This window comes from Apus apus, chromosome 6 (genome assembly GCF_020740795.1).
Source record: "Apus apus isolate bApuApu2 chromosome 6, bApuApu2.pri.cur, whole genome shotgun sequence".
Taxonomy (NCBI): Eukaryota; Metazoa; Chordata; class Aves; order Apodiformes; family Apodidae; genus Apus; species Apus apus.
In genome coordinates, this window is record NC_067287.1 from 21,605,068 (window position 1) to 21,630,554 (window position 25,487).

The window sequence follows — 25,487 nt, forward strand, 5'->3', positions numbered from 1 at the left end:
ATTTTGTGACTGCACAGGTACAGTGGGGGTCACCAATGTCTGTGCAAGGCAGGTGCCATCCACCTGAGCCAAAATTACATCTCAGTGAGGTCAATTAGTTAAACCAGCATTACATGCCAGTCCCAGAACTCTGATCCTAAAGGATTATCTCAAGATTGGCCATGAATCTGGGGTTGTAAAGGAGTAAATCTGTCCCTGGAAGCCAGCAGATGCTCATAGTTGGCAGTGGGACTTCAGTCATTATCATGTGTCTCCAAGAAGTAATTAAGAGAAAGCAATAATTAATTCTAAGCAATAGAGCAGCAGGACTGATATATTTGGTTTGAAATTAGAACTTTGGTTTGAAATTGGAAGGCACATGTTTTAATTATGGGATGTAACTGGAGCTGAAGAGCATAGTAGCTTTGTGCCAGGGTATGAGAGAATTCTTGGTTTTTTTCCCCAACATTGTCAATTGATAGATGCTTCTTCTAATCTATAGAAACGAACTATTAATAGAAGTTAATTTAACACCTGTTCAGTCTGATTGGCTCATGGAAAACCTAATCAGTTTATAGTGTATATTTAAGCAAGATGAATGGGGAAAATCAGGATTCAAGTAGTATGAAGCATCTGATTTTGTAACTTACATGAGGAAGAGTGATTTTTTTTTTTTTTGTCTTTTAGCTCATATGGTAAGCGTTAGATATAAAGTAAACAAAACTTAAATAATAAAAAGCTAAGGCTCCAACAGGAACCGATGCTCAGACATGTTTATGTTCAGTATATTGTGTCTGAGTTTCTGTTCTCAGCATAGTAATAAGGCAAATTTACTGGGATAGAAAATCAGTAAAATATCTGTATTTTGGAGTCTTTGGGGTTTTCACCTTAGACTCTGCAGTCTTTGCAGTTGGAATGTTAATTTGGTACCTGTATATGGATTCTGGAGTCTGACCTTGGGCATTAAGGCCTGAATTGAAAGTAGTGACTGCAGCCCTTGTGAACCTTCAGGAGGAGGTGCCAGTAAATAAAATGAATCATACTGTGATCATGGGTGGAGAGAAATTAAGAACCTTTGACTTTTTTTGCAGAGGAAGTTCTTTGATTTTAATTTCAGTGTTTCACCTGCCAATATAAGGAGATAGTGATAGCGTGAGAACACCTCCTCTTGCCTCTTCTTTTTGCAGAAGGAGGTTTTCCTTGCACTGAGAAAGCTAAAATGGAACTAGCTGCAAAAAATCCTAACCCGTTTTTGGCGTAATGAGCTGAAACTTGATTAAAATTATTTTATTAAAACACAGCTGAATAAGTAGCCATACAGTAATGATTGGAATGTGTCCTCAGTCTGGAAGGACTCTGCTGAGCACGTAGCACAGTTCAGTGTACAAGCTGATTCATTTGGACTGCTGCAGTCATGCTGAATTTCACACTGGTGCATAGTCTCTCATAATTCCTTAGTCGCATGTACTTTTATTTTTACATGAACTAATTTGGCTTCTAGAACAGAATTCTGATTTTTCAGCCTCTAACAGTAGGCAAGATGAACAGGAGCTCTCTTGATCACAAGTCATGATGTGCTTGACAATAGATTTTTGTTTTGCCTGATTTATTCAGCTTAAGATTAGATGCATGTGACTTTCTTAATAATAATGTTGGTAATACTCATAAGATTTATAATCCTCATTATCTGCAGAACCTGGAAACATAGGTTTAGTCTTCTCTGCTGTGGTCTTTGGGGCAGATAAGTACTGAAGGACCTCAAAGGAGTTAAGCTTCTTTTAAATATGTATGTCCTTGGCTGCTACTTGAAAGTACGTTCCAGAGTTCACCATAGTGTCTACCTGAACTGATCTACTCCTTGCAAACACCTGTTCATAGTGTGTGCTACTGTTGAACTGTGTTGTGAACAAGGACTTGCAGTGATGTACCTGACAGGTTTCAAGATTTTTAGGTTTTTGTGTTTGATAAGCCTTGAAGACTAGTGACAGGATTTCTAACTCAAGTCCTTTGAAGTCTAGAGGATTTTAAATATGGCTGCTTTGAAATACTTTGTTTACAGTGGAAAATAACTTACGCAAAATTTGAGGAAAATAACTTATGAAAGATTTGGACAGGGATATGGGTACTGGAGAAAACCCAAGGTTGCCTGTCCCTTGAGACCATGTTGAACCAACGCTTATTTTTAAAGAAGGCTGAACAATTGCTTTTTTCATTTGTTGATCTCAACATGTGTCTATTTGAGATACCATTGAATTTTTGTGCCATCTTGTATCAGGTGGCACATCTTTCCAGTGTGTCTTCTGTTGGCTGTCCTGTTTATTCTGCTGTTTATGCCTCAGTAGGTCTTCCCTCTGGCTGAATTGTCATGAAGATTATGGTCACATCATGGTGCTGTTAAGAGGTATAATTAGTTAGGGAGACAATATAGTCTAGCTATCCCATAGAAAAGAACAGGGTCATAATTTCCTTGATGTAGCATCACTGATGTCAGTAGTTTGCAGATGGGTGAATTAAACCAAATTAAGTATTTCAATTCCAGAAGCTTTTAGTTGTGTTCACAGTGTTGAAACAAAAGACTTCTGATCAAATTTAAGTGAAATTCAGTACATCATTTTTAGCCCCCAAGTGCCTCTATTTTCTTGCATTCATGGTTGTTAAGGTTAAAAAAAACCAAACAAATAACACAAAAAACATTTAATATCTTTCCCTGGGGGATGTCAGAACTGAGGAGAAAATTTATCTATTCCCACATTAGGAATAGCTTAGAAACAGATATTTTGCAAAATAATTACTGAGAGATTAGAGTTAAATGCACTGTTGCCAAAATTAGAAAATGAAGTTATTAATGGCCTTTCTAAAAGTTTGGTTGTTTAGATTACAAACTCTTGTGATGACTACTGTGTTTCTGAAAAAAAATCTTTGAAAAAGATACCAGACATTTGTAGGGGTTACATGGAGATCACTTCAAACCAAAACCCACCCACAATGTGTGTCATTATTTTATAAGCGTATCTGTCAAATGCAAGTATTACCTGAAGGTTTCACCATTCAGGGGATTACCTTCAGGAGGGCAAGTGATGGATTGTGGGATAACCAAGTTTTGTAAAAGTGGTGAAAACATGGCTGTTTCACAATACAGATAGAATTTTCTGTGTTTTTTTTGTTGTTTTTTTAAAATGTGTTTTCTCGTAATACATCAGTTTTGTCTCATTTCTTTTGAATAAACTTTTCTTAATAATAAAAATTATGTATTGATCTTAACAGATCCAGTCTTAACTGTTAGATATGCATAAAAGTGAGTCCTGTTTTTTAGTAAGGAAAGTATTGAGTGACAGCAGTGTGCTTTGTCCCACTGCCACTGTAAAGTGTGCAGAAAAGCTTTTCTCTCAAGTGCAAAACTATAGCTGAAGCCTCAAAGAGGGTCTGGGTTCTTCTCTGAGCTTTGTGAATCCAGCTGTAGTCCCAGCTTTGCCTCCTTGACACTATTCTCAGGGTTCCCTTCTCTCCCATGTTTTGTATCAGGGTCAGGAAGCACATGGGTTCAGCACCCATCCTTCCATATACCAGCTGTGTTGCATCTATCCAGATGCTGTTTTCTCATCCTCATTTTTTCAGCTGAGCATGATGTTTCTTGTTCCTTCCACAAGCCATTGCATGCTGGCTGTTACTGGTTGCAGTGCACAGCTTAAGATGCCTCTGTGCTTTGAGTGCATGTGATGCTTCAAAGAAAAATAGACAGTGTAAGAATTTTTTCTGCTGAAAGCCCTTACTTTGTGATAATATTCATGGAGGACAGTTGATACTGGCATAAATTTGCTTTATTCAGTTTTTAAAATAAGAACCTTCACATTTGGTTACCAGAACAGTGTCTAAGGAGGGCTCATTAGACTGGCCTTTCTATAGGAGAAATAAGTCCTTTGTAGAAATGGTCTGTTCTTGATGAGAGATTTGTTGAAGAAAAAAACATTTTCAGCTTCAAAATGATGCATTTGGCCAAAGGAGTTGGGAGGGGAGTGCATGTTTCCACAGAGCCTGCAATAGTTCAGTGAACACTTGTTTGGGCCAGGAGGGATTTCGTTTTGCTTTACAGGTTGGAGATAGTAAGGTGCCAGTAAATTCAGCTGAACAGTGGCACAGGACTGACATAAAACTAGAAGAAAGCCTGATAGCACTTTTATTCACTGTTTTGTGGTTCATTTTAGTAACAGTACTTTTCCCACCCTTACCAACAATTTCTAGTAGGGCAAAAAATACCCCACTTCGACTTCCTGATGGAAGGATGTTATTTGCAAAACTGCCAGACACCTACTTATAAAGAATTTTTATCAACCACTCTCAGCAAACATTGCAACAATAATAGCTGCAAATAGCAATATATTTACTGATTTTCAGGTCCAGTAATTGCAGAACTATTACTGGTTTTACTGGTTTACACTCCCCCCCCCCCCTTTTGTTTGGTTTTGTTTGGTTGGGTTTTTTTTTAAGGAACAATGCTCTGATGTAGCTTTTCATCCATCTTCAAATGTTTGTACCTAGGAATATGATGAAAACACTTGCTGATTCTGTTGCCTGCCTCTTTTCTAATATTACATCTACATATCCCTTGAAATGATTTCTCTTTCCCTGCAGACTGCTGGTTGGAGCTCCTCGGGAAAAGGCCTTCCCATCCCAACAAGCCAACAGAACAGGAGGGTTGTACAGCTGTGACATCACATCTCCAAATGCACGCTGCACACGTGTCATATTTGATGAGGAGAGTAAGTTCTTCATTGCTTTTGTTTTGGTTTGCAACAGTTGTCTGTTTTTGTGGTCCTTTCCAAAGGCCACGTACTGGACAGTTGCTTCTGTGGATTTATACACAACTTTTTTTTTTTTTTTTCCCATCAGAAGATATTGTAGCTTAATTACTAAGATAGCATGAGGTGCTTAAATCTTGGTAGATCTGGATGTTCTTATTCTTGCATAAATTAATGTGTCATGAAGTAATACACTAGAAGTGTTTCATAAAAGAAATGCTGTCAGTGATAAAATGTACAGACACTGCCACCTGCAGACTATCTCATGTGCTGTATGAAGCGCATGACAAACCACACAAAAAAAAAAACCCCAAAAAAGAAAAAAAAAAGTAGTTAACTGTTAATATTTGAAGCTGTATTATGATACTCTGCAGCTGACCCGAAGATGGAGAGTAAAGAAGACCAATGGATGGGCGTAACCGTCCAAAGTCAGGGGCCAGGAGGAAATGTGGTGGTAAGTCTAAAGGACTAACTTATAAAAATGTTTTGGGTGTATGGTAAATGTCCTGAATTGCATTTCTCTGCATCTTTCTGAAAGGTAACTTCTCTATGTTTACTGCTGTAATTTCTTTTAGGAGAGGACTTAAAATGTCTCCTTAGCAAAGTAAGACACATGAGACTGTAAAAACTTACTTTTCCAAGTCAGGGTTAGCTTTTATTTATAACCTTTGTAACAACAATCTAGGATAGTTCATTTTTAGGGTGTGCACTTTTATTTTTTGGTGTGATATGCATTGTTTCTTTTAAATACCACTTGCTACAGAAATAGTGTGATGAGGTTGTAAAAGAAGCAGGCTATCATCAGCCTGTTTTACAAGATGATCAGCTTTTAGATGATTTAACTTTCATCAAGGACTTCAGCTGAGTTGCTCCTTTGAATTAAAGTGGCCATTGCACTGCAGTAACACTACTAGCTATTCTTTATTTTATACAATACAGAGAGAAAAAGCTTTCAGGAGTTACCAGAGAATCTTACTTTTTCTTTCGCAGTTAAATTAACCTCTTGTGGTGCTGTAGGACACCAGTGACGTCATAAAATGGGCATGCAGTGAAGCTTCCCTATCTACTTCTTCCAAACAGGAGGCAGGAATGTTCAGGGTTTGAATACAGAGCTATTTAAGGATATTGAGGCAGTAATAGCTTGCTTCAGTCTGCCTTAGAACCCAAAGGGGGGAAGAACAGAAGGAGAGAGTCCTGCTCATTGAATAATTAATCATCAGCTAATGCTGTCTTGTCTTTTCTGAGAAGGAACTTTTCTTTTTAAGTGCTAAGTGGGAAATGCCACCTCTTAGGTGAGGTGTGGGCAGCCTGAAGGTGCAGCAGGGCAGTACTGCAGTGCTTCAAGTGTGGAGCAGCTGAGTGTTCACTTAATATTTAAGCATTAAAAGGAACCATAGAAAAGTTCTGTCAGCTGAGAAACCTGGCTTGCCTGCACACTTCACACACCTACCACATCTGGTTCTGTAAAAAACACTGCTGGCAAAGGGGTTTGATTGTTCCACTTCTTTTTACAATTGTTTGCTGGGTACACCATTTAACCCAGTGGCTAGAATGCTGTTCCCAAGTGAACAGTCTATCAGGCTGTGCTCAGTGCTGCTGTTCTGTCCCAGTAATGGTTATTCTGTAAATGGCACATCCCATGTAAGAAGTAGGAACAACTTCCCTCACCTCCCCTTCACTGGAAGAGTTTTCAGCTGCTGTTTTGTGGCACTTCTCTGGAATGGGTAAGTTCTGAATAGTCTTGGGTAAGTGGTAGTTGAACAGTGCAGCTTCTCATGTCCTGCACAAGTGTGTAAGTTCTGGCAGCTGTGGGGAAATGCAACCACTTCTTTCTTTATGGGAGGTAGGGTGGTTTTCTCCTCACTTCTTGAAAGAGAGGGATTAGGAAACACAGAAGGCTTTGGGGGTAAAATACTATATCTCACAGTGAAGAGGGATTTAACCATGTGGCCTTCCTTGACTGTGAAGCTGGTTGCTCTGAATTCTCCCCATAGGTACAAAACTTTTCCCATAAGTTGCTCATAGGGAACATGGATGTGTCTACAAGGGGACTGACTTGCACCACTGCTAGCATGGATTATTGCTGAAGGAGGCCAGTCTTCTCTAGTGACTTGCTTACAAACATACAGAAAGCATCACTTGTCATTTCTTCTGTCTTGCAGACGTGTGCACATCGCTACGAGAAAAGGCAGTATGTAAACACAGTGCAGGAAACCCGGGATATCATTGGAAGGTGCTATGTGCTGAGCCAGGATCTCACTATTAAGGATGATATGGATAATGGAGTCTGGAGTTTTTGTGATGGTCGTTTAAGAGGCCATGAGAAGTTTGGTTCCTGTCAGCAAGGTGTTGCTGCTACTTTTACAAGAGACTATCATTATATTGTGTTTGGTGCCCCAGGCACTTACAATTGGAAAGGTATGACCTGGCTTCCTTCCTGCCTACACTTCCCATTTCCTCTGAGATTGCTCACAAGTTTTCTTTGCATAATAAGGTTTTTTGTCTCTCTTTTTTTTTTTTTTTTTTTTTTTTTTTTGAGTGGGGAGAGGTAATAGGAGTCTAATGCTTTTACCTTGTTTTCACAAAATGCTGTGCTCCTCTATCAAAAATAATTACTGATGTTCCTTTAAATATCTTTGAGGGAGTACTTACTAGTGGCTAATGGAACTGTGCACATATATACAGCAAGTTTTCCCCTTATTAGTCTTAATCTTATGGTGGGATTGAGTGTTTGCTTTGAGACTTCCATACTGGAACAAATAAGTGAATTATTTTAAAGTTTTTTTTCCTGCATTTGAGCAGATGTTAGATAGCTGCACTGACATCTTTGTTTATCCTGCAGTGTTCTCCACTTTATTCTTTGTAAAGTCTGTGGAAAGTAGTTCTTCCCAAATTAAATACTGGAGGACTGCAGGAAGATAAGTGAACACAGCAATACTGCATGTATTCATATCTAAATTGATGGATATCCATGTAAAATTCCATGGATAATCTGTCTGACTAAGCCAAGTAACTCTTATGTCATCTAGGAGATATTTCAACACTTAAAGGGAAAAAAAATCCAACAGATTTTCTGTTTATATTGAGAAGCATTTAAATGGGCACCTCTGTCTCTCTTTCTTAAAGTGTTTTTCACTCCACTCTTGGTTACACCAACAGCTGTAAATACTTCCCTCTGTAGAACATCTGATCCTCGAACCATTACATTTTCTCCCCTCGTACACCTGTGCCTGCTATATGAACCATGCAAAATCTTTGAGCTAAGCTCTGGCACGAGGTGGACTTCAGTGAAAACTTAATCTTCCACAAAATCTGACCAAGCTGAAACAGCATATTGAGTTCAGACACTGTTTTACTTCAATTACAGAGAAGTGCTATAACATTTTATCAAGTCACAAGAGTACTCTTGTATCATGAAAAAATGTGATTATGCTTGCCAAAATGTGAAATATGCCTGTTGATAAAAGGGAAGCACACATTTTATCAAACAATAGCTCTTTTCCCCTTAAATAATGTTTTCTAAATATATCACTGGTGTTTGTTACAGCTGAAGAGTATTTGTGTGTGTGTGTATTCCTGTGTATTTGCCTCCCTTCTTTTAAAAGAGGCTTTTATGAGGTTAAGAACTGTAGGATGAGGGTGATTCCTGACCAAGTTTGTCCCATGTTTTTGTTGATAATTTTTAGTATCCCATGTTTTCCAGATCATTGCATGTCCTCTCTGTGCAGCAGTGTGAGATTCTGGCACACAGCTAAAACTTAGTCATTGCCTTCACCCGGGGTGCTATTCCGCGTTTGTCCCATTTAAACCACAGTCACCATCTCGTTCATTGTAATTAATGTTAGGTGGGAACCATTTATCTGTTATTTTTTTCCCTTACCATTCATTTGCTTTTATTTTATCATTTCATTTCTTCAGGGGTGGTTCGTGCAGAGCAAAAGAATCAGACATTTTATGATCTGGGTATCTTTGATGATGGGCCTTATGAAGTTGGTGATGAGAGCCGCCAAGATAAGAATCTAGTTCCTGTTCCAGCGAACAGTTACTTAGGTAGGATTCAGTACATCTGGTAAATCTCTTTAGGCTTCTTCAATGTTTGTGATCCCAGCCTGGTGCAGTGATACAGAATGGACCCTGTAACGTGCTAACCATTTTGAATAATTCACATCTCCTTCCATGTTTATGGGCCAGTTTTAAGTGTAAGATGATGCTCTGCTGAGGTACCTAGAAGAGCTGCAAATGTAATGTTAGATTTCAGAGCTGTGATGAAAGACCTACAGATCTTCAGGGAGAGATTATAATTGTTCCAATGATTAAGAACAGCATATGGATCTGTAGTCCATATCCACATGGTCTGTGCCATGTGGTATCAGAAGGTTCATCAAAATCTGAGTTTCTGGATGTAACTGTTACAAATGGAGTTTCTCTCTCCGGGTAAGTGTGTGCAGTTTTTTATTCAAGTTTTTAAAACTCCAGTGGCCTTTCTACAGGCCTTTAAAATACCATAATATAATCAGTGTCTACATTTTAATTGTGCATATGTGTGTTGCAGGGGGTGAGTCTCTTGCATTTTGTTCAGGCACAAAGCAGAAATATGTCCTTAGGCCACTGGGTGTTACTGTACACCAGTGAGATATGTTGGTGCAGAGAAAAGGTTACTCTGCATTTTTGGAAAGTAAAGTGTAAAGAGCCTTTCTGTTCTAGTGCAGATTTCTGTGGTGTATTGATCCACTGCTTTTTGGCGTGCAACAAATTTGTGCATCAAATACGATTTTGGTAACTTGAAACTGGAATTTCCGTGTGAGTGGTGGAAAGCTGAACAGATGGGAAGGGCATCGCTAATATAAAAAGTAAAAAAGCAAGTAAAGAAAAGAGCCAATTTGGAGTTACATATCTAGTAGAAGATACAGAACATACACTTCATTAAATATCAACAGTAACTACTGGGTGTAAAAAACAAATCTTTTTACATTAGAAAAGCAAGCTGATAGCCTTTTGTGGTGAAATAAGGATTTCACCAGAAGGCAAAAAGTGCTGTGGAGGTGTGTTTTGCTGTGAACAGAGCATTACTGACTTTTTGCAGTTCATTAACAAATGCACTTATCTCCTAAGTATAAATGCTGCCTTTGACACAAACTCGGATCCAGGCAAGCCTGCTGTTCACTGGCATTGCTGTTCCCTCTGTATAGACAGTAAATACACATGGTTATAGCTGTGTTGCTTAACTACTATTTTCTTCTCTTCAATCTTTCACTTCATATTTACAGGCCTTCTGTTTTTGACAGCTGTATCTGATACTCATCCAGATCAGTTTGTATACAAAACGTTGCCTCCCAGCACACAGGTGGACGAATCGGTGGATGTAATGATGAATAGCTACTTAGGTTTGTGACCACTTGAGGTGGCAGCATGTGGTCACACATAACCTCCAGACTTTTAACACAATCTCCATCCCTCCTTCCCCCCTCATCTCAAATACACTGCAAGTAAAAGCATGTAAAAACAGAGATTCAGATGAAGAGGAGCTTGCAAAATAACATGGCTTCAGAGAAACAGATTTGTTACGTATTTCTCCAAACCCTCTCATCCTTCGCCCAGATGGGACTCCCTGAATCTTTCCAAAACTGTTTCATTGTGAATTGCTGCAACAGAGAACTTCCACAGTAGTGGTGAAATGTTTCAGAAGGGGGATTTCTATCTGCTGGCTAATATCTTTCTTCCTTGCAATGCACATCATTTTCTCCTTTGGCTTTTACTGGATATGTGGGTATAGGCAGTAAATTCTTTTAGCTGAGTTTTTAATATATCTAAAATGTATTGACTTCATAAATAATAAGATTACATTCATTTGAACATGACCTTTAGGGCTGCATCAAATCAAAATTGCCAATTTCACCATTACTGTGTAAGGCGAGTCTCATACCATATACATCGGTCATGTAAAATACTGCTAGTGCAGTACATTTTGCATGTTTGCAATAGAATGATACTTACTTGTACTTAGGAAGTTCTCCAATAATTTTGCCAGAGGTGAAATACTTGAGCTATATTCAAGTGGTAAGATTTAGTGAATTTGAGGCTGATATGTTTAAAAATTATCTCATATTTGGTGTCTGTGAAAAGTAGATCTGAGCCGCACTTTGTGGGGGAAATACTTCGTGCATTGGAGTGTAGACTTGTAAACATGCATCCACCAGTCCAAGCAGAAATGGGAGAATTCCCAGTATAACATACTCTGATATTGGCAAAACTTCTATTAAATAAACCACTTTAATATAGTAGGGGAATTTATTTTTCCTGTTAGCAATGCAAGCTGTTAGTTTATATATATTTTTTTCTGTTAAAGGTTTTTCTTTGGACTCTGGTAAAGGAATTGTCTCCCAAGATGAGATGACTTTCGTGTCTGGTGCCCCCAGAGCCAACCACAGTGGAGCAGTTGTTTTACTGAAAAAAGAGAAAAACCAGAGAGCACTTTCACTGGAGCACATGTTTGAAGGAGAAGGGCTGGCCTCTTCTTTTGGCTACGATGTTGCTGTCGTGGATCTAAACAAGGATGGGTATGGCCCAGGTTAACTCCTGCTGCCTCTAAAATGAAGGATGGCAATCCAGTTTATTTCTTTGGCTTTTCACATTAGAGATTCAAGGAATGGCAAATCTCATCTTCCATGTTTTGCTGGAGGAAATGGCAAGCATATCAGAGAACCAGTCTGGATGGTCTACATTTCTAATTATAGAAAAGAGTTTTATTTAAACACAAACAGTTACTGTGAACAAAGAAAGAAGCAAATCTCTTACCGAAGCAGGCCCTAGAAGGTCCATGTATGTCTCAAAGGGAATATAATCTGTGTGTAGTAACAATGGAGCTGCTGTTGCTCAACAAGTTTAGTCTTTGCTCAGCAGCTCTTTAGCTAGCTGACTTTGAGACCACGATCTGAGCAGTGATTTTTCACAGTTCTTCTATAAAAGCACTGCTTTTTTTTCTTTAATTCGAAGGTGGCAAGACATTGTTGTTGGAGCCCCACAGTACTTTGACAGAAGTGGAGATATCGGTGGTGCTGTGTACGTCTACATTAACCAGCAAGGCAAATGGGAAGGAGTAAAACCTGTTCGCCTGAATGGAACCACTGACTCCATGTTTGGTCTTGCAGTTGAAAATGTTGGGGACATTAATCAGGATGGGTACCCAGGTGAGTGAAAAACAATTACAATAAAAATGCAGGTGGCTTTACTGCTAATGCCAGACTTGGAGCATCTTAGTCTGATGGTGATTGCAAGCTGCAGAAAGAGTAAGAATGATTTTAGATGTTGAAACTTTATTTTAACAGATATTGCAGTAGGGGCTCCATATGATGGTTTTGGCAAAGTATACATTTATCATGGATCCAAGAATGGAATAAATACAAGACCAGCACAGGTAATGAAATAACCTTTACTATATTTAATTAGTCTTGCACACAATTAAAGGAATGACAGGGCTATCCATCTCCTCCCTTTCCATTGCTATTAGTGGGGTGGTGGCTATTGAGAAAAGTCACAAGACTTTTCAAAGATGGCACTGCTGACTATGAAGATTAGGAATTCTTGATTCTAATACACATTTTGGCAGTCCTTAAGAACCAGTAATATGTAGAGAAGGAAGAAGGCATGTGGTTGTGCAGCATTTGGTTTTTTGAAATACATTTGGGGATTTGAGAATAGTTAGCTTCTTCATTTTCTCTTTCACTGCTTCCGCTTCACTCTTTTTTAATAAAAAATGTTTATGCCTTTTTTTCTTGAGGACCACTGTGTTCAGTTTGCAAGGTCAGAATGGAACTCGATTACACTTCCTAAAATACTGCCAGAATACTTTCTAAAATACTTTTACAGTCTATACTGCATAAATATTAGAAATAAAGATAATGCCAGGCAACATTTCTATGCAAAACAGTAATTTTTGGTACTCGCTGCTATTGCAAGTAACTTCTTGGAAGAAAAGCAAATCATTTTGGCACTTGAGTGTCATTTACATGATTACAGAGATCCTGTTTCCTTGTCTCTTTCCTCTTCCCTCCCCCCCACTGGCCATAAGACAACGACATTCACTCGTTACTTATTTCACTTTTATAGCTTTTAAATGTCCTAATTCCCTCTATCTGTTTGCTCTTTAGATTCTTGATGGTGAAAAAACAGGCACCCATTTCTTTGGTTACTCTATTGCTGGAAACATGGACCTGGATAAAAATTCCTACCCTGATATTGCTGTTGGTTCCCTTTCAGACTCTGTATCTGTGTTCAGGTATTTCATACAGAACTAATTACACCATTTTGCCTAGAATGAACAAAAAGCTGTTGGGCCTGGAGTGTGTTTTTCTTTCTAGAGACTGAAAATTCTGGGGGGAAACAATTCCATGAAATGATTTGTTACTTACATTCCCCTCTTATTGAGAAGCTGCCTTGCAATCAATACAGGGTAAGAGAATGTGGATAGTTGCTGTGGAGCCCTGATGTGTATAGTGTATCTGTACCCCGGCTTTGCTCTGTGGTAACTTACTTGGGTGCCTGTGTCCTTTGCTGGAATGAAGAGTGATGAGTAATTCTTTTGCCTTAAGAAAGGAGACATTAACTGATACATGTGCCTAGAGCTTTTGTTGGTGCTGTTGTGTAAGGCTAATCCTGCTTTACTGAAGATGGGACAGAACAAAACCGAACCCCTCTCCTGTAGCCGAGGATCCAAAAGCAGTGAGGCACAAGGCCTTGCTGAGGTTACAGTAGGGTCCATGAAACAGCTGTTAGGAAGCCCTACAGATAGAATCCTTTTGGATTTCCGTAGCACGTGCCTTAATTAGGGAGGAGGTCACAGTCTTCTGCAGACCTCTGCTTTTTTTCTACCTTAATGTTTTGGTAAGTTGAATCACTAGTAATGAGCAGGAAGAGGGCTGCCTCCTCATCAGAGCTGTGAATGCTGCATAAAGTTCAGGACTCTGGTGGTTCTATTAGGTCCCAAAGGAGGAGGAGAAATTCCAAAACTGGTTATCTCAATTTTGGGGATGAAAACAACTCTAGCTTCCAGGAAGAATGACCTTTCTTGCAATTTTTTGATGATCCTGTCTCTAAGGTGCATAGTATCTGTGTACGTAATTGGAACGTTCTTAAATACACTGAAACAGCACCTAACAAAAGCAACTCGTGTTACTTGTGGAGTAGATGGAAGGGAAGTTGGTTACACTATTTAAGGTTTTCTTACTGAGAAGGAGTTTAACAATTTTCTGATAAAGGCAGTACAAAAACTTTACAAAGGCGAGAGTGAAAACCTTTATGGTGATGAACAGTGAAAGGGTGGCCCGGTTAAAAGAAACTTGCTAGAAAAGGATGAGGTGGTTCACTAGACATTTTAAACAACCAACAGATGCTTCAACAACAGTGGGATCAGCTCATTCATTTATTCATGTGAACTGTCTTTTCTTGTCCCTTCCAGAAAGGAAGAGAAAGGAAAAGTTGTCAGGCTGAATTATGATTACAGCCTACATGCAGAGGAGTCAGGAAGTGAAAACATAGTTTCCCACAGCCACCCAGGCTCCACATTAAAGCTGTTGAGAACATTAATCTGAGTGAACTTTAGTACCTACAGTTGTTCACAGAGGATGAATTGCCACAGGCTGGGAACCATCACTTTGAATTTTCTGGTTTTTATCTCTGTATAAAATGACAACCACAACATCACATCAATATACCCTGCTTCCCTGTCAGGCATTTCATACAACTGTAGTTGTTTCTTGTGACTTCCTTTGCTTTAGCTTTAAGTAGTTCTCCTTTGTTTCTAACCATTATCAAAGCTAAACTCTGGATTTCTTGGGGTGTCTTTGTTGCAAATCAGTGCAGGCATGGAGGGCATCTAGGATTCACATGAATTATTTCATTCACCCTAATAGAAAGTTTTATTTATTTTTTAACCCCTTCTTTTCATTCCCCATTTTTCCTACAAATTAAGATCTCGGCCTGTGATAAGCATCAGGAGAAGCATTACAGTACAGCCTGACAGAATTGATCTAAAGAAAAAGAACCCTGAAGACCCCAGTGAAATATGGTAAATTTAAAAATAATTATTATATCAGAAGCCTTGATGTATCGAGTTTTCTGTTGTCAAATTTTGTTCAGTGAGTGATGATGTTAAAAAGTATGGAACTCATGTAGGTTAAGCAATTGTACCTACACGTGATCATTTTGACTTCCTGAATTTGCTGTGACTGCTGTGCTGAAGATATAGTGTGGAATATGTTCTGTTCATAACGTCCATTTTTGAAAATGTACGTCACTTTGTGACTTAAGATTTTAGCAGACGTATCTTAACCTAAACAGCTTTCTCATGAGATGTGAGAAGAAATGTCAGAAAATATTTTTTTCTAACTGCTTACTAACCATTTTGCCTTGCTTTGTAATTCAGTTTAGTAAGCAGCAAAGTACTGTTCTAGCATGAAAACCACAGTGGTAAGACTGATAATATCAGTCAATGGACTATTAAAACTTCTCAGTCTGTTGGACCATGCCTTACTAAAGTTCGTATTATTTCTTGGCATTTTTTACAGGATGGATGTGAAAGCATGTTTTCAATATACTGCAAACCCCAGGGACTTAAATCCAAGAATAAGTAAGTTTTGAAGATAAATATTTATCTGTTTGTCACTTGGTTTGTGACTCATCTAAGACCATGACTGTCAGATTTAAAATGTGACTCAATACTGAGGTCAATCAGGTATCACACTGTCTGTATTGAGAGTCATGCAGTGTGTTAGGAAGTTTTGTGGGTGACAGACTGAACTGAAGCTTCCAAGGTAATGTAACTGCCAGTGACCAAATGGCTGCCAAACAGGCCAAAACCATTTTGCCTCTCTAGGTTACTGCTGCTTTAAAAAACAGTTTTAAAAGCCCATTTTTTATATAATTAGTAAGCATTATTTCTTACTGGAGACTGTAAAACAGTGTTCTTTATTCATGAAAATGGTTTTATGGAAATCAGTATAACTGAAAGAAATATTTGTATTAATGGGAGCCTGGACGACTGTGCTGTAAATATAGGCAAAAATATAAAGCATTAGTTTCTTGTTTTTTTCTCTTGTTACAATGCTGCTGTTACTACACCTCAGAAAACCGTAGGATTTTGAGAGGAAATGAGATGATTTTTAAGCCCAAACTTCCCTTCCCCTCCTGTGTTGTCTTGAGTTTCTCAGTTACTTGTAAAATCTGTAAGATGTGCTTGAATAAGGTCCTGGTCCTTCAGCAAGTCAAGTGCTTCAGATGCCCGAAGGTGGCTCGTGTGTGTGTCTGCAGGGTGGTGAGGCCTGGCACGCTCAGTGCTGTTCCCACCCTTGCAACATTGAATTTGCTTGGTGAATGCAGAGATGATTAAAAGATGGAGAGGGTTCAGATCTGTGAAGACATGCCTCAGCCTAAAACTAGAAGTCTTTAGTCACACTTGTGCTTTCAGTGTTAAAATTAACAGTGGACCCTGACCTCCAAGTCCTGCTGGCTGCTTGGGTGCTATTTGGGACAAAACAGAAATCAAGGACAGCCAAGTCAGAGTACTTACAAAGTTTAGTATCTCAGCCCTCTACTGGCTCCACAGCAGCAACTACAGCTCTCCAGCCAGCTCTGCATGCTGGTCAGGTAGCAGGGTACTTCTGAAATAAAAGGATTTGGCTTAGGTTTCCTTTAGATGTGTGCACACACAGGGTACCTGCCCTTCCAACTGCAGAGGGACAAAACTGACACATGGAAAAAGTTTTGTAAATAACTGAAAACAGTTTGTGAAGACCAGCAAGGGGTGAAACAGTCTTCTAGAATAATGTAAGATCATACCAGGAGAAAAGGAAAGTTCTTTTTAATAAAGCAAGGGTTACTTTTTTTGTAGTGACCTACTTTATTTCTTCATACAGAGATCAACTATACATTTGAAGTAGAAAACGAGAGGAGGCAGCTGGGCCTGCCATCCAGAGTGCGCTTTAAAGACCACCTGTCTGATCAGTTTACTGCAAGTACAACCCTCAGGGGGCAGAACTCAAAAGAATGTGTGACAACCAAGGTTGTGCTGCAGGTAAGGCAGAGTATCTTATTATTATTTCTTTTAGATCCATTTAAAACAAAAGCATGCTCTTTTTTGTACCTTTGTATATAACTTAAAAGTCACATGGAATACAAAGCTTCAAAACAAGAAACCCAACATAGTTAAGCAGTACTTCACTGTTCCCTGCACACGCTGCTTTCTCCTGTTGTCTTTCTTACAAGGAATGAACAAAAGTTGTAGGCACTGCAGTGTGCTCCTGGAGGTCAACAGAGCTGAACTAGTTTAGAACAACAGGGGGAATAAATGCCAAAAATGGAGAGCTGTTTGCAACAGAAGTAATTTATGGAATTACAGAATGTAATGATATGACTGGCTAGGAAAAGAATTTTAACCCATGGCTTTAGGAGGGGATGAATGGGCAGGATGAGAAAGCTTGGTGTGTGCTCTCTGCCTTGGCTGCTACACTGGCCCTTAAAGATGGCACTGTTCCAGGAGCTGCACAAATGCTCTATCAGTGGCTCAACAGTAATAAGCCTCCAAGATTGCTTTTGACCACAGCAAATTAAAGAGCTTGAACTTGTGCAGTAGGGAGAAAGTCTGTTATTTTACTGTTGTAGTGTGAATTTCACTTGCTGGAGTTACCATGTGTTGTTCCTAGGAGTTTTTAGTGGTTAGAGAATTCATTAGATTGGGAAGCCAGGAAAAAAAAAAATTAAAAAAGACAGCAGGGCTAAGGCTCCTTGTGTTCTTGCACAATTTTAGAAAATTGTGGGTTTCTATATAGTGAGTAGTTCTAATACTGCAGAATGTAGCAGAAAATATTTTGCTTTACTGCTTCTTCTAAAACATGTATCAAAAGCTAGTCTTTGGGTTGTCTGTCATTCTCTGCACTGTGCACTAACAATGTCATTTAAATATTTTAAAGGAAAAAATTAAAGACAAGCTGCGCCCCATTCCAGTATCGGTCAGTGTTAAAATTGCTGGTGTGGAGTCTAGCTCACCATCCACAAGAAAAGAGAGTGCACTTCCGGATCTTATACCAATTCTAAACTCAAATGAATCTGAAACAAAGACTGCAAAAGTAAGCCTTTTATATCACATTGTCCCATACATTTGTACTTTGGCAAATCACTGAATTTTAAAGACTGCAGAAAGCTAAATTAGGACCAAAGGAAATAACAGGGGTCTGGCTTATATTTTATTATTAACTTATCACAAAATGTTAATAACTAGGTCCTGTGTTTTTTTGAGGGGTGGTGGAGAAGTGAAGCTGGTATAGCTGCTAGGTTTTTTTCTCTCCCCAACAAGTTTAGGAGGAAATATACTTTTGATTAAAAATGGAAATTTATCATCTGCTGTGAACACTTGTCCCATGTAACAAAAGAATGCACAGTCTAATTCTTCTGTGGGTAGGATGAAAGCATGAAGAGCTCTGCAGCAGTGACACAGGAGAGGAAATAACTTGGGTAAAAGATCTCATTTCCTCAGTGCTTGTTGAAGAATCAGACTTAAGGATGTTTTTCCTCATTAGAAGTGTACCTCTCACTTAGAATTATCTAACTCTGCCTTTTAGTTAAATTTAAATTTCTAAATTAACAGAACCAAGGGCTATGACTTGCAAAGAAAAACTCCTGAGAGTCGTTAAGTGCCAGGTTAACATCTTACTCTATTCAAGGAAGTGTCTTGTGAGTTCCCTGTAGATGCTTCCTGCAGTGCACATCAGAAATCTTGTTTTAAGCCAGTATCATGCAGCATGCATAAAAGTGTTTTGGTTTTATTTAGGTGGAATTCTTAAAAGAAGGTTGTGGAGAAGACAATGAATGTCACAGCAATCTGAAACTGCAGTACCGGTTTTGTACTAGAGAAGGAAATGAAGACAGGTTTACTTACTTACCAATGTAAGCCTTGACTAATGCATTGCTAAAATTGAAATTGTCAACAAGTGCTTGAAAGAACTTTTAGGAGAGGGTTTTGGGGGATAGAGCAGCTTTGTTCTGTTAGTCTGGTTCAGTTTTCTTAGATTCAGAAACACTAAAGACTCTTGGTTACTTGAGTAGTAAATCAGCCTCTTCTGTTAACTGCTGGCGACTTCCAGACACAAAATACTGGTCTGGGAAAAAACCTATGGCCTAACCATTCATGTGCTCATGGTCTTACAGTAATTTTTCCCTAATATATCTGGGTAAATCACAGTAAAAAGCAAACTGTCATGGACATTTGTTTCCTAATGCACACAACCCTGTACACTCCATTTCTGTAGTGAAAATGGCATGCCAGTGCTTGTTCTGAAAGACCAGAAAGACATTGCCCTGGAAATAACAGTGACAAACAATCCGTCTGATGCAAAAAATCCCCAAAAAGATGGTGAAGATGCCTATGAAGCTAAGCTGATTGCAGCTTTTCCAGACAGCCTGACATATTCTGCATTCAGGGAGATGAGGGGTTATCCTGTAAGTATTTCTAAGAGAAAAGATAATAAAATTTTGAAATACTTGCAGCATATTTTTACTTCTAAACATACTGTTTATTTAGGAAAAACAGCTAACGTGTGGTGCCAACCAAAATGGTTCTCAAGCAGAGTGTGAACTTGGGAATCCCTTCAAAAGAAATTCCAATGTAAGTTGCACCTATTTTACTCAACTTATAAAATGCGATGCCTGACTGCAGTAATCCAAAGTTTCTGTGTGTCGTAACTGGGAATTTTACTTGGATCTGTCTTTTTATCTATAATACTTGATGGTGTATTTCTGGAATATTGCATATATTTTATAAAATATTAATATATTTCATGGATGTTTCTCCTTGTCTAGGTAACCTTTTATCTGATCTTAAGTACCACTAAAATTAACAGTGATACATCAGACTTGGACATTAATCTGAAGTTGGAAACGTAAGTTTTCTTTGTGTGTGCATGCAATGTTTTTATATAGACTTGTAAATGTTTTTAATTAATTTGTTTTGATTTACAAAAGCCACTTAATAATAAAGTGAAAACCACCACATTTGTAAAATAAACAGCATTGTTTTCTTCTCATTGTAGAACAAGCACTCAAGTTAATTTGACTCCAATTACAGCTAGTGCTAAAGTGGTTCTTGAATTGCTTTTATCACTCACTGGGTAAGTGTTGATAACACAACAAAAATGGGTGGGGGTTTGCGGGGACAGTTTTGCTGCAGACTTGATTATAATTGGATTATTCTTCTTCCCCAACCCTACCTGAACAGGGTTGCTAAGCCTTCTCAGGTGTATTTTGGAGGGAACATCGTTGGTGAGAGTGCTATGAAATCTGAAGATGATATTGGAAACCTCATAGAGTATGAATTCAGAGTGAGTAATTTAAGATTAATGCCACCATCAGCTTTTAATCAAATTAACAGCTTATCTTTTTATGCCTATGAGTACTTGGTAAAGTTGCTGGGTTTAAAATTGGCTTTTCTTGTCCCAAAACCCTAACTTCCTGCTCAGGATGTGCAGTCTGACTGCAGATTAGAGCTTCTTTAGGCGTAGTATGATCATACTTTGAGGAGGTGACGTGAGGTTGGCTGTACGCTTTTTTTGGGGAGCAGTTAATGGACATTACAGTTGTACAGCATAAAACCCCATGCAGGTCGGGAGCAAAACTATCATGAACAGCAATACTAAGAAAGCAAAAAAAGCTTGGGAAACAACTTCCAGACTTAACAGAGCAAGAGCTGGTTATCTTTGTGTGTCGGAGTTCCTCATAAATTTGCAATTTGCCTTAGTTATGTAGCTGAATGATTTGTTAACTCTAAATGGGGGAGTAGTTGTCTTGCATGAAGATAGGTAGCTAAAAATAAAGAGCCTAAAGTTCATATTAAGGAATTTTAATCCTTATATGGTTAAACTATATTTACTTCCTATCCAAATGTTCTAGTTTTAGTATATGCTTTGACTTTATACTCTGCTTTGACTGTCTTTCTGCTTTTAAATTTTAAACTGCATGCTTAAAACTTGCCCAAGTGAATAACACTTCCAGTTGAGAGAAAAATCCCCTTAACAAATATTTCAGTTTAAAGAATATTTGTTTTAACAGGTAACTAACTTGGGCAGACCACTGAAAACATTTGGTACTGCTTCCCTGGACATCCAGTGGCCGAAAGAAATTAGTAATGGCAAATGGCTGCTTTATTTGATGAAAATAGATTCCAAAGGCTTGGAAAAAGTCTCCTGTCAACCAGAGAAGGAAATAAATAGTTTGCATTTTGTGGTATGTTACCCTGTCTTATGCTCATGAATCAGTACATGAAAGCACTGCAGCATGTGATGGCAGGGGTAAGAGCTTGCCTATGGAAAGATTTTCAGCTCACAGGCACAACACATCAACAGTGTATTAAGAGTTAAGCTTACTAGGAGTCTCCATAACAGTTAATAAGGACAGTATGCTGAAGGATAGACACTGGTGTGCTGGCTGTTTTTGCAATAGACACTGTTGTCATATGCTTACAGGCTGAAATTGCCAGTTGATTTAACAAATTTCATCAGCATTACTGAAATCTGATTGACTTATTACACAGAAAGCAGTGAACAACTGTAAACATCTCCCCAGCCTGGGGGAATTCCATGTAGTTTTTTTTAAAAAGAAAGGGATGTATTTATTTACAACAAATGTGATAGAAAGGTTTTCTCAAGCAAAAATTTCATAGCCCTTCACTGTGTCTATCTAGCAAGATTTTTTTTCCCTAAACCCTGAGCCTTCATTTTCATTACTTTTTTCATATCATTTGGGAGTAGTTTTAACTTTCACCATCAAAACTACACGCAGACAAACCCATTCTTGTTAGATCACTGCATCAGTTAATAACTTTCAGTGAGTGTAACTAGTATACAGTTAAAAAATGCATCTACTGAACATAGCACAATCTTACTCTTCTAGCATAGTAACATTAATACCCCTTATGTAGAACAAAAATGGAAACAGCACTGAAAGCTTTATAAATCTGAAACTCCCTTGACTTATTAAAGAAAGTAGTCAGGTGACCTTTCTTTAGGTAATCTCAAATTCTAGTAACTGTCCAGACTACTACTAGCAATAAATGAAGATGAGTAGGGATGTACAACTACATCACTTGAGTGGGGTAAAAAACTGAGATAAACTACTAAAACTCTTCTTACTCTATTTTTTTCCTTTTAGGAATCCCATAACTCAAGAAGGAAACGTGAGATTGCAGAGAAGCAGATTACAGACAGCAAGACGTTTTCTTTATTCTCAGAAAGAAAATACAAGACCTTGGTAAGCATATTGCATCTATTGTAGTCTCATCACACGTGTCTCCTGGGATTTTCTGAGTTTTGCAGGGTTGAAAGAAGGTATCTCTTTGCTTTATTTTAATCTTAAATCCTAGTATCGATGCTTTTAAAGTTTGATCATTTAAATTATCTAGAGAGAAATAGGAAAGAATTTCTACGTAGTTATCTACATTAAAATAAACAGGTAATGGCATCTTCTTTCTATTTTCCTATTGCTGTCAGTCCAAACAGGTTTTGGTTCTTGCACGTAAATAAGATGCATATAATTCAATTTTTAATCCTGGGGAAGGGGCTTAAACAATTTATCAGAATGTGTTTTTATTTACTCATAGAAATTTGTAATTGCAGGACTGTAATGTGAATGCACGCTGTGTGGACATAAAATGTCCCCTGAAGGGTTTTGACAGCAAGGCATCTGTTGTGCTGCGTTCCAGGCTGTGGAACAGTACTTTCTTAGAAGTAAGTTCTCTCATACGACATTTTTGGAAGGTCAGAGCTCTTTTAGTGTCCTGAGTCTAATGTCCGTATTTTATTTTGGAACAGGAATATTCCAAAATGAACTATCTGGACATCCTTGTTAGGGCTTCGATCAGTGTTCCTGCTGCAGCTGAGAATGTTAAGCTCACAAACGAAGCTGCTCAGGTAGGTTCAACATTTAATGCCAACTATATGTTATGGTTGTGATTATTCCATCTTATCTCAAAGACTGTGAAAGAAAGCAATTTTAGAAGAAAAGTAGCTAAAACTTTAGCTTTTTAACTGGATTTTGAATTGTTTTTACCTTTTAATCAGGTTGGAAAAAATTCCTCTCATTACTTCAAAAACATTTTGTAGATGAGAGAACACATCTTGTTAGAGAAGAGATGTCTGTATAAATTGCAGCTTTATATTAAAAATGGATGCTTCTTAAATGCTGTTACTGTCTTTATGTATTTTTCTCTCCTTTAGGTGCGCGTTACTGTCTTTCCTGCAAAACCAGTAGCACTTTATACAGGAGTACCCTGGTGGATCATCTCAGTGGCTATTTTTGCTGGAATACTGATGCTTGCACTGTTGGTATTCTTACTATGGAAGGTGAGTTTTTGTTAATCTGGTTATTTTGCATTTCCTAGTCTAAAACTGACAAGACATCAAACTAATTAAGCAAATTATTAAGTATTTTTGTGTGTATTTGGAACTCAAACCATACATTACCTTTATCACTTTCTCAGTATTGCAACATTTGGAATGAAAATGCTTATACAGGAAAATTTGTAATGAAAAGTTTCTCATTCCTTATCCTTAAAAGGAAGTATTTTGAGCTCTGGGCAAAATGTGAGACAAATACTTGGAAACCATAGTTACTTTTGTATGGATGGACACAGCTAATTGGAGCTTCTGCAGTTAGGTGTAAAAACATTATGTGACCTATCTACAAATGTTTTAGCAGGACTCTGTTCCCATAACATTAGAAATACATTTAAACTCCTAGTAGATGAAAATAACCAAAAGATACAGAAGTAATACACAGCCAAGTGTGTTGGTGACTTTCTCTAATACTGGTTTTTTATCTTAGAAACCCTAAAGGAGTAATTAAGAGTGTACAACAAAGGTAACAATTTGCAAAAGAATAAAGCACCTATTTTTCTACCTTTAGTATTTTTCCCAGCTAATTGTGGTTCCAAGTATAACAGCACAGTCATTCTAGTCTTGGTTTTTACAGGCATATGTAGTTCGTATTTGCTGTTACAGGGTTATTAAGAAAGAAGAGGTGAAGAAGAATATCCTGTCACTTTCTTCTGGGGAAACTACAGCAATTCTCTTTGCTGAAAAGCTACTTGTTGCTGCAGGCTACTTCCCACAGGATAGTTCTGACTTCCTTATTTTCTAGTAAATGCCCAGCCCCTACTGCAGATCTTGCTGATGACTTAACACCTGGGGGGGGGCTGTCAGGTTGTAATCCCTACTTTTCTACTGCATATGAAAAGACACATTTTCACACATGCACACACAGAGCAAGATGCCTCTTCTGATGACAAACTGTGCCATCTTACAAAGGACAAACACACACTTCAACAAATGCTTGTGTTCTACAGGTCAAAGCACTACTCATGTTTGGTTTTGCTCTGTTTTTTGTCTATCCTGAGCACTAGTCCACAAACAGGTTTCTGTATAGCCTTCTGTCTGCTTTTCACAGCTAGCTTTAGTTGCTATGGACATACTTTATAATAGCTTTTGTTAAAAAAACCCCAAAACAACCAACAAAAAACATGCATTACAAATTTATCAAAATGCCTCTAACAAAATTCTTTACCTCAGATTATTGTTTTTACAGAGGAGTTAGTCCAAGAAGTTCACAAATCTAGAAGCAGCTGAGTTCTTGTGGGTTTTCTTTTTATGCTTTTGAAGGGATGATGGGAAGATCAGAGTTAAGTCAGTTCTAGTAGATTTGACTTCTTCCAGTCCACAAAAACTGACTAAATACCTTGCTTCCTTGTAGTGTGGTTTCTTCAAGAGAAATAAGAAAGATCATTACGATGCCACATATCACAAGGCTGAGATCCATGCTCAGCCATCTGATAAAGAGAGGCTTACTTCTGATGCATAGTATTGATCTACTTCTGTACTTGGTAATTCCTAATATTTTTTAATTTTTAGCTGTGGCACATGCTATGGTTGTGGTGGCTAATTATGAGGCTTTGATTGCAAATGTTCTATTAACTTCTGGATTTCAACCTATCGTACTTGCTTGCTCATTCTGTTGATACATTTTCAGCTTCTGGTGCACATGAACAAAGTGTTTACCTTGGTCTAAAAAGCTTTTTTGTATTTCTTTAGAAAGCATCTCGATATAATGTTTTTAGTCTTTTTTTGATTTACGCTTTAGCAGTACAAGTAAGTTTTTAAGCTTGAGGGATGGTAATCAACACTGTAGAGTTGAGATTCAAAGCTAAAAATATGTGGATGATAGACAAATTTGCTTTACTAACCTTTAGTGCATGCTAAAAGATACATGTTGCTTGTAATGAAAGGGGTTTTCATAACAAGAATTGAATTGCTGTGGAAACATCTCTTTTCCTTCAGTCCTAAGGAATACTTTTCTAGGAACACTTTCCTCTGCTGAAGCTACTAGATGCATGATGATTTATGCTCCTAGCAACCTTTACTCAAGATATTACATGCATGTATATATTAATAAGTGATGCTTGGGATTGGGGGTGAGGAGAAATTAGTACATAAAATATGTCAATGTTTAAAGAAATCTTAATTAAGAGATTGCTAGAGATTTGGCCTGTGCCTGGATGTAATTTTTAAAAAATTCAGTTTAATGCAAGTTCTAATAATATTTTCAAAACCAAAACAAAACCCCAACCTCCCAAATAGTATGGACAAAACATAAGGTGACCGACCCATAAGGTTGTAAATC

The 25,487-nt window shown here is 38.0% G+C and overlaps 1 protein-coding gene across 7 annotated transcripts in view; it reads left to right on the forward strand.

Annotated features, from left to right (window-relative positions):
- The window catches only part of ITGA6 (integrin subunit alpha 6), a 44,893-nt gene that overhangs the window by 16,565 nt on the left and 2,841 nt on the right, over positions 1 to 25,487 (forward strand). Inside the window, exons 2-25 of one of the 7 annotated variants that reach the window (XM_051623154.1) lie at positions 4,609 to 4,736; positions 5,150 to 5,229; positions 6,938 to 7,193; positions 8,694 to 8,825; positions 10,043 to 10,159; positions 11,122 to 11,332; positions 11,769 to 11,962; positions 12,101 to 12,189; positions 12,923 to 13,050; positions 14,743 to 14,838; positions 15,338 to 15,399; positions 16,685 to 16,842; positions 17,738 to 17,893; positions 18,595 to 18,710; positions 19,073 to 19,262; positions 19,345 to 19,428; positions 19,623 to 19,702; positions 19,853 to 19,930; positions 20,038 to 20,140; positions 20,868 to 21,041; positions 21,966 to 22,064; positions 22,430 to 22,540; positions 22,625 to 22,723; positions 23,030 to 23,155. In XM_051623154.1, the coding sequence (XP_051479114.1) occupies positions 4,609 to 4,736; positions 5,150 to 5,229; positions 6,938 to 7,193; positions 8,694 to 8,825; positions 10,043 to 10,159; positions 11,122 to 11,332; positions 11,769 to 11,962; positions 12,101 to 12,189; positions 12,923 to 13,050; positions 14,743 to 14,838; positions 15,338 to 15,399; positions 16,685 to 16,842; positions 17,738 to 17,893; positions 18,595 to 18,710; positions 19,073 to 19,262; positions 19,345 to 19,428; positions 19,623 to 19,702; positions 19,853 to 19,930; positions 20,038 to 20,140; positions 20,868 to 21,041; positions 21,966 to 22,064; positions 22,430 to 22,540; positions 22,625 to 22,723; positions 23,030 to 23,155 (3,067 nt within the window). Of the gene's footprint in view, positions 1 to 4,608; positions 4,737 to 5,149; positions 5,230 to 6,937; positions 7,194 to 8,693; positions 8,826 to 10,042; positions 10,160 to 11,121; positions 11,333 to 11,768; positions 11,963 to 12,100; positions 12,190 to 12,922; positions 13,051 to 14,742; positions 14,839 to 15,337; positions 15,400 to 16,684; positions 16,843 to 17,737; positions 17,894 to 18,594; positions 18,711 to 19,072; positions 19,263 to 19,344; positions 19,429 to 19,622; positions 19,703 to 19,852; positions 19,931 to 20,037; positions 20,141 to 20,867; positions 21,042 to 21,965; positions 22,065 to 22,429; positions 22,541 to 22,624; positions 22,724 to 23,029; positions 23,156 to 24,560; positions 24,691 to 25,487 lie in introns of all 7 variants that reach the window. The other 6 variants (XM_051623150.1, XM_051623151.1, XM_051623148.1 and 3 more) reach the window with 6 other exon arrangements.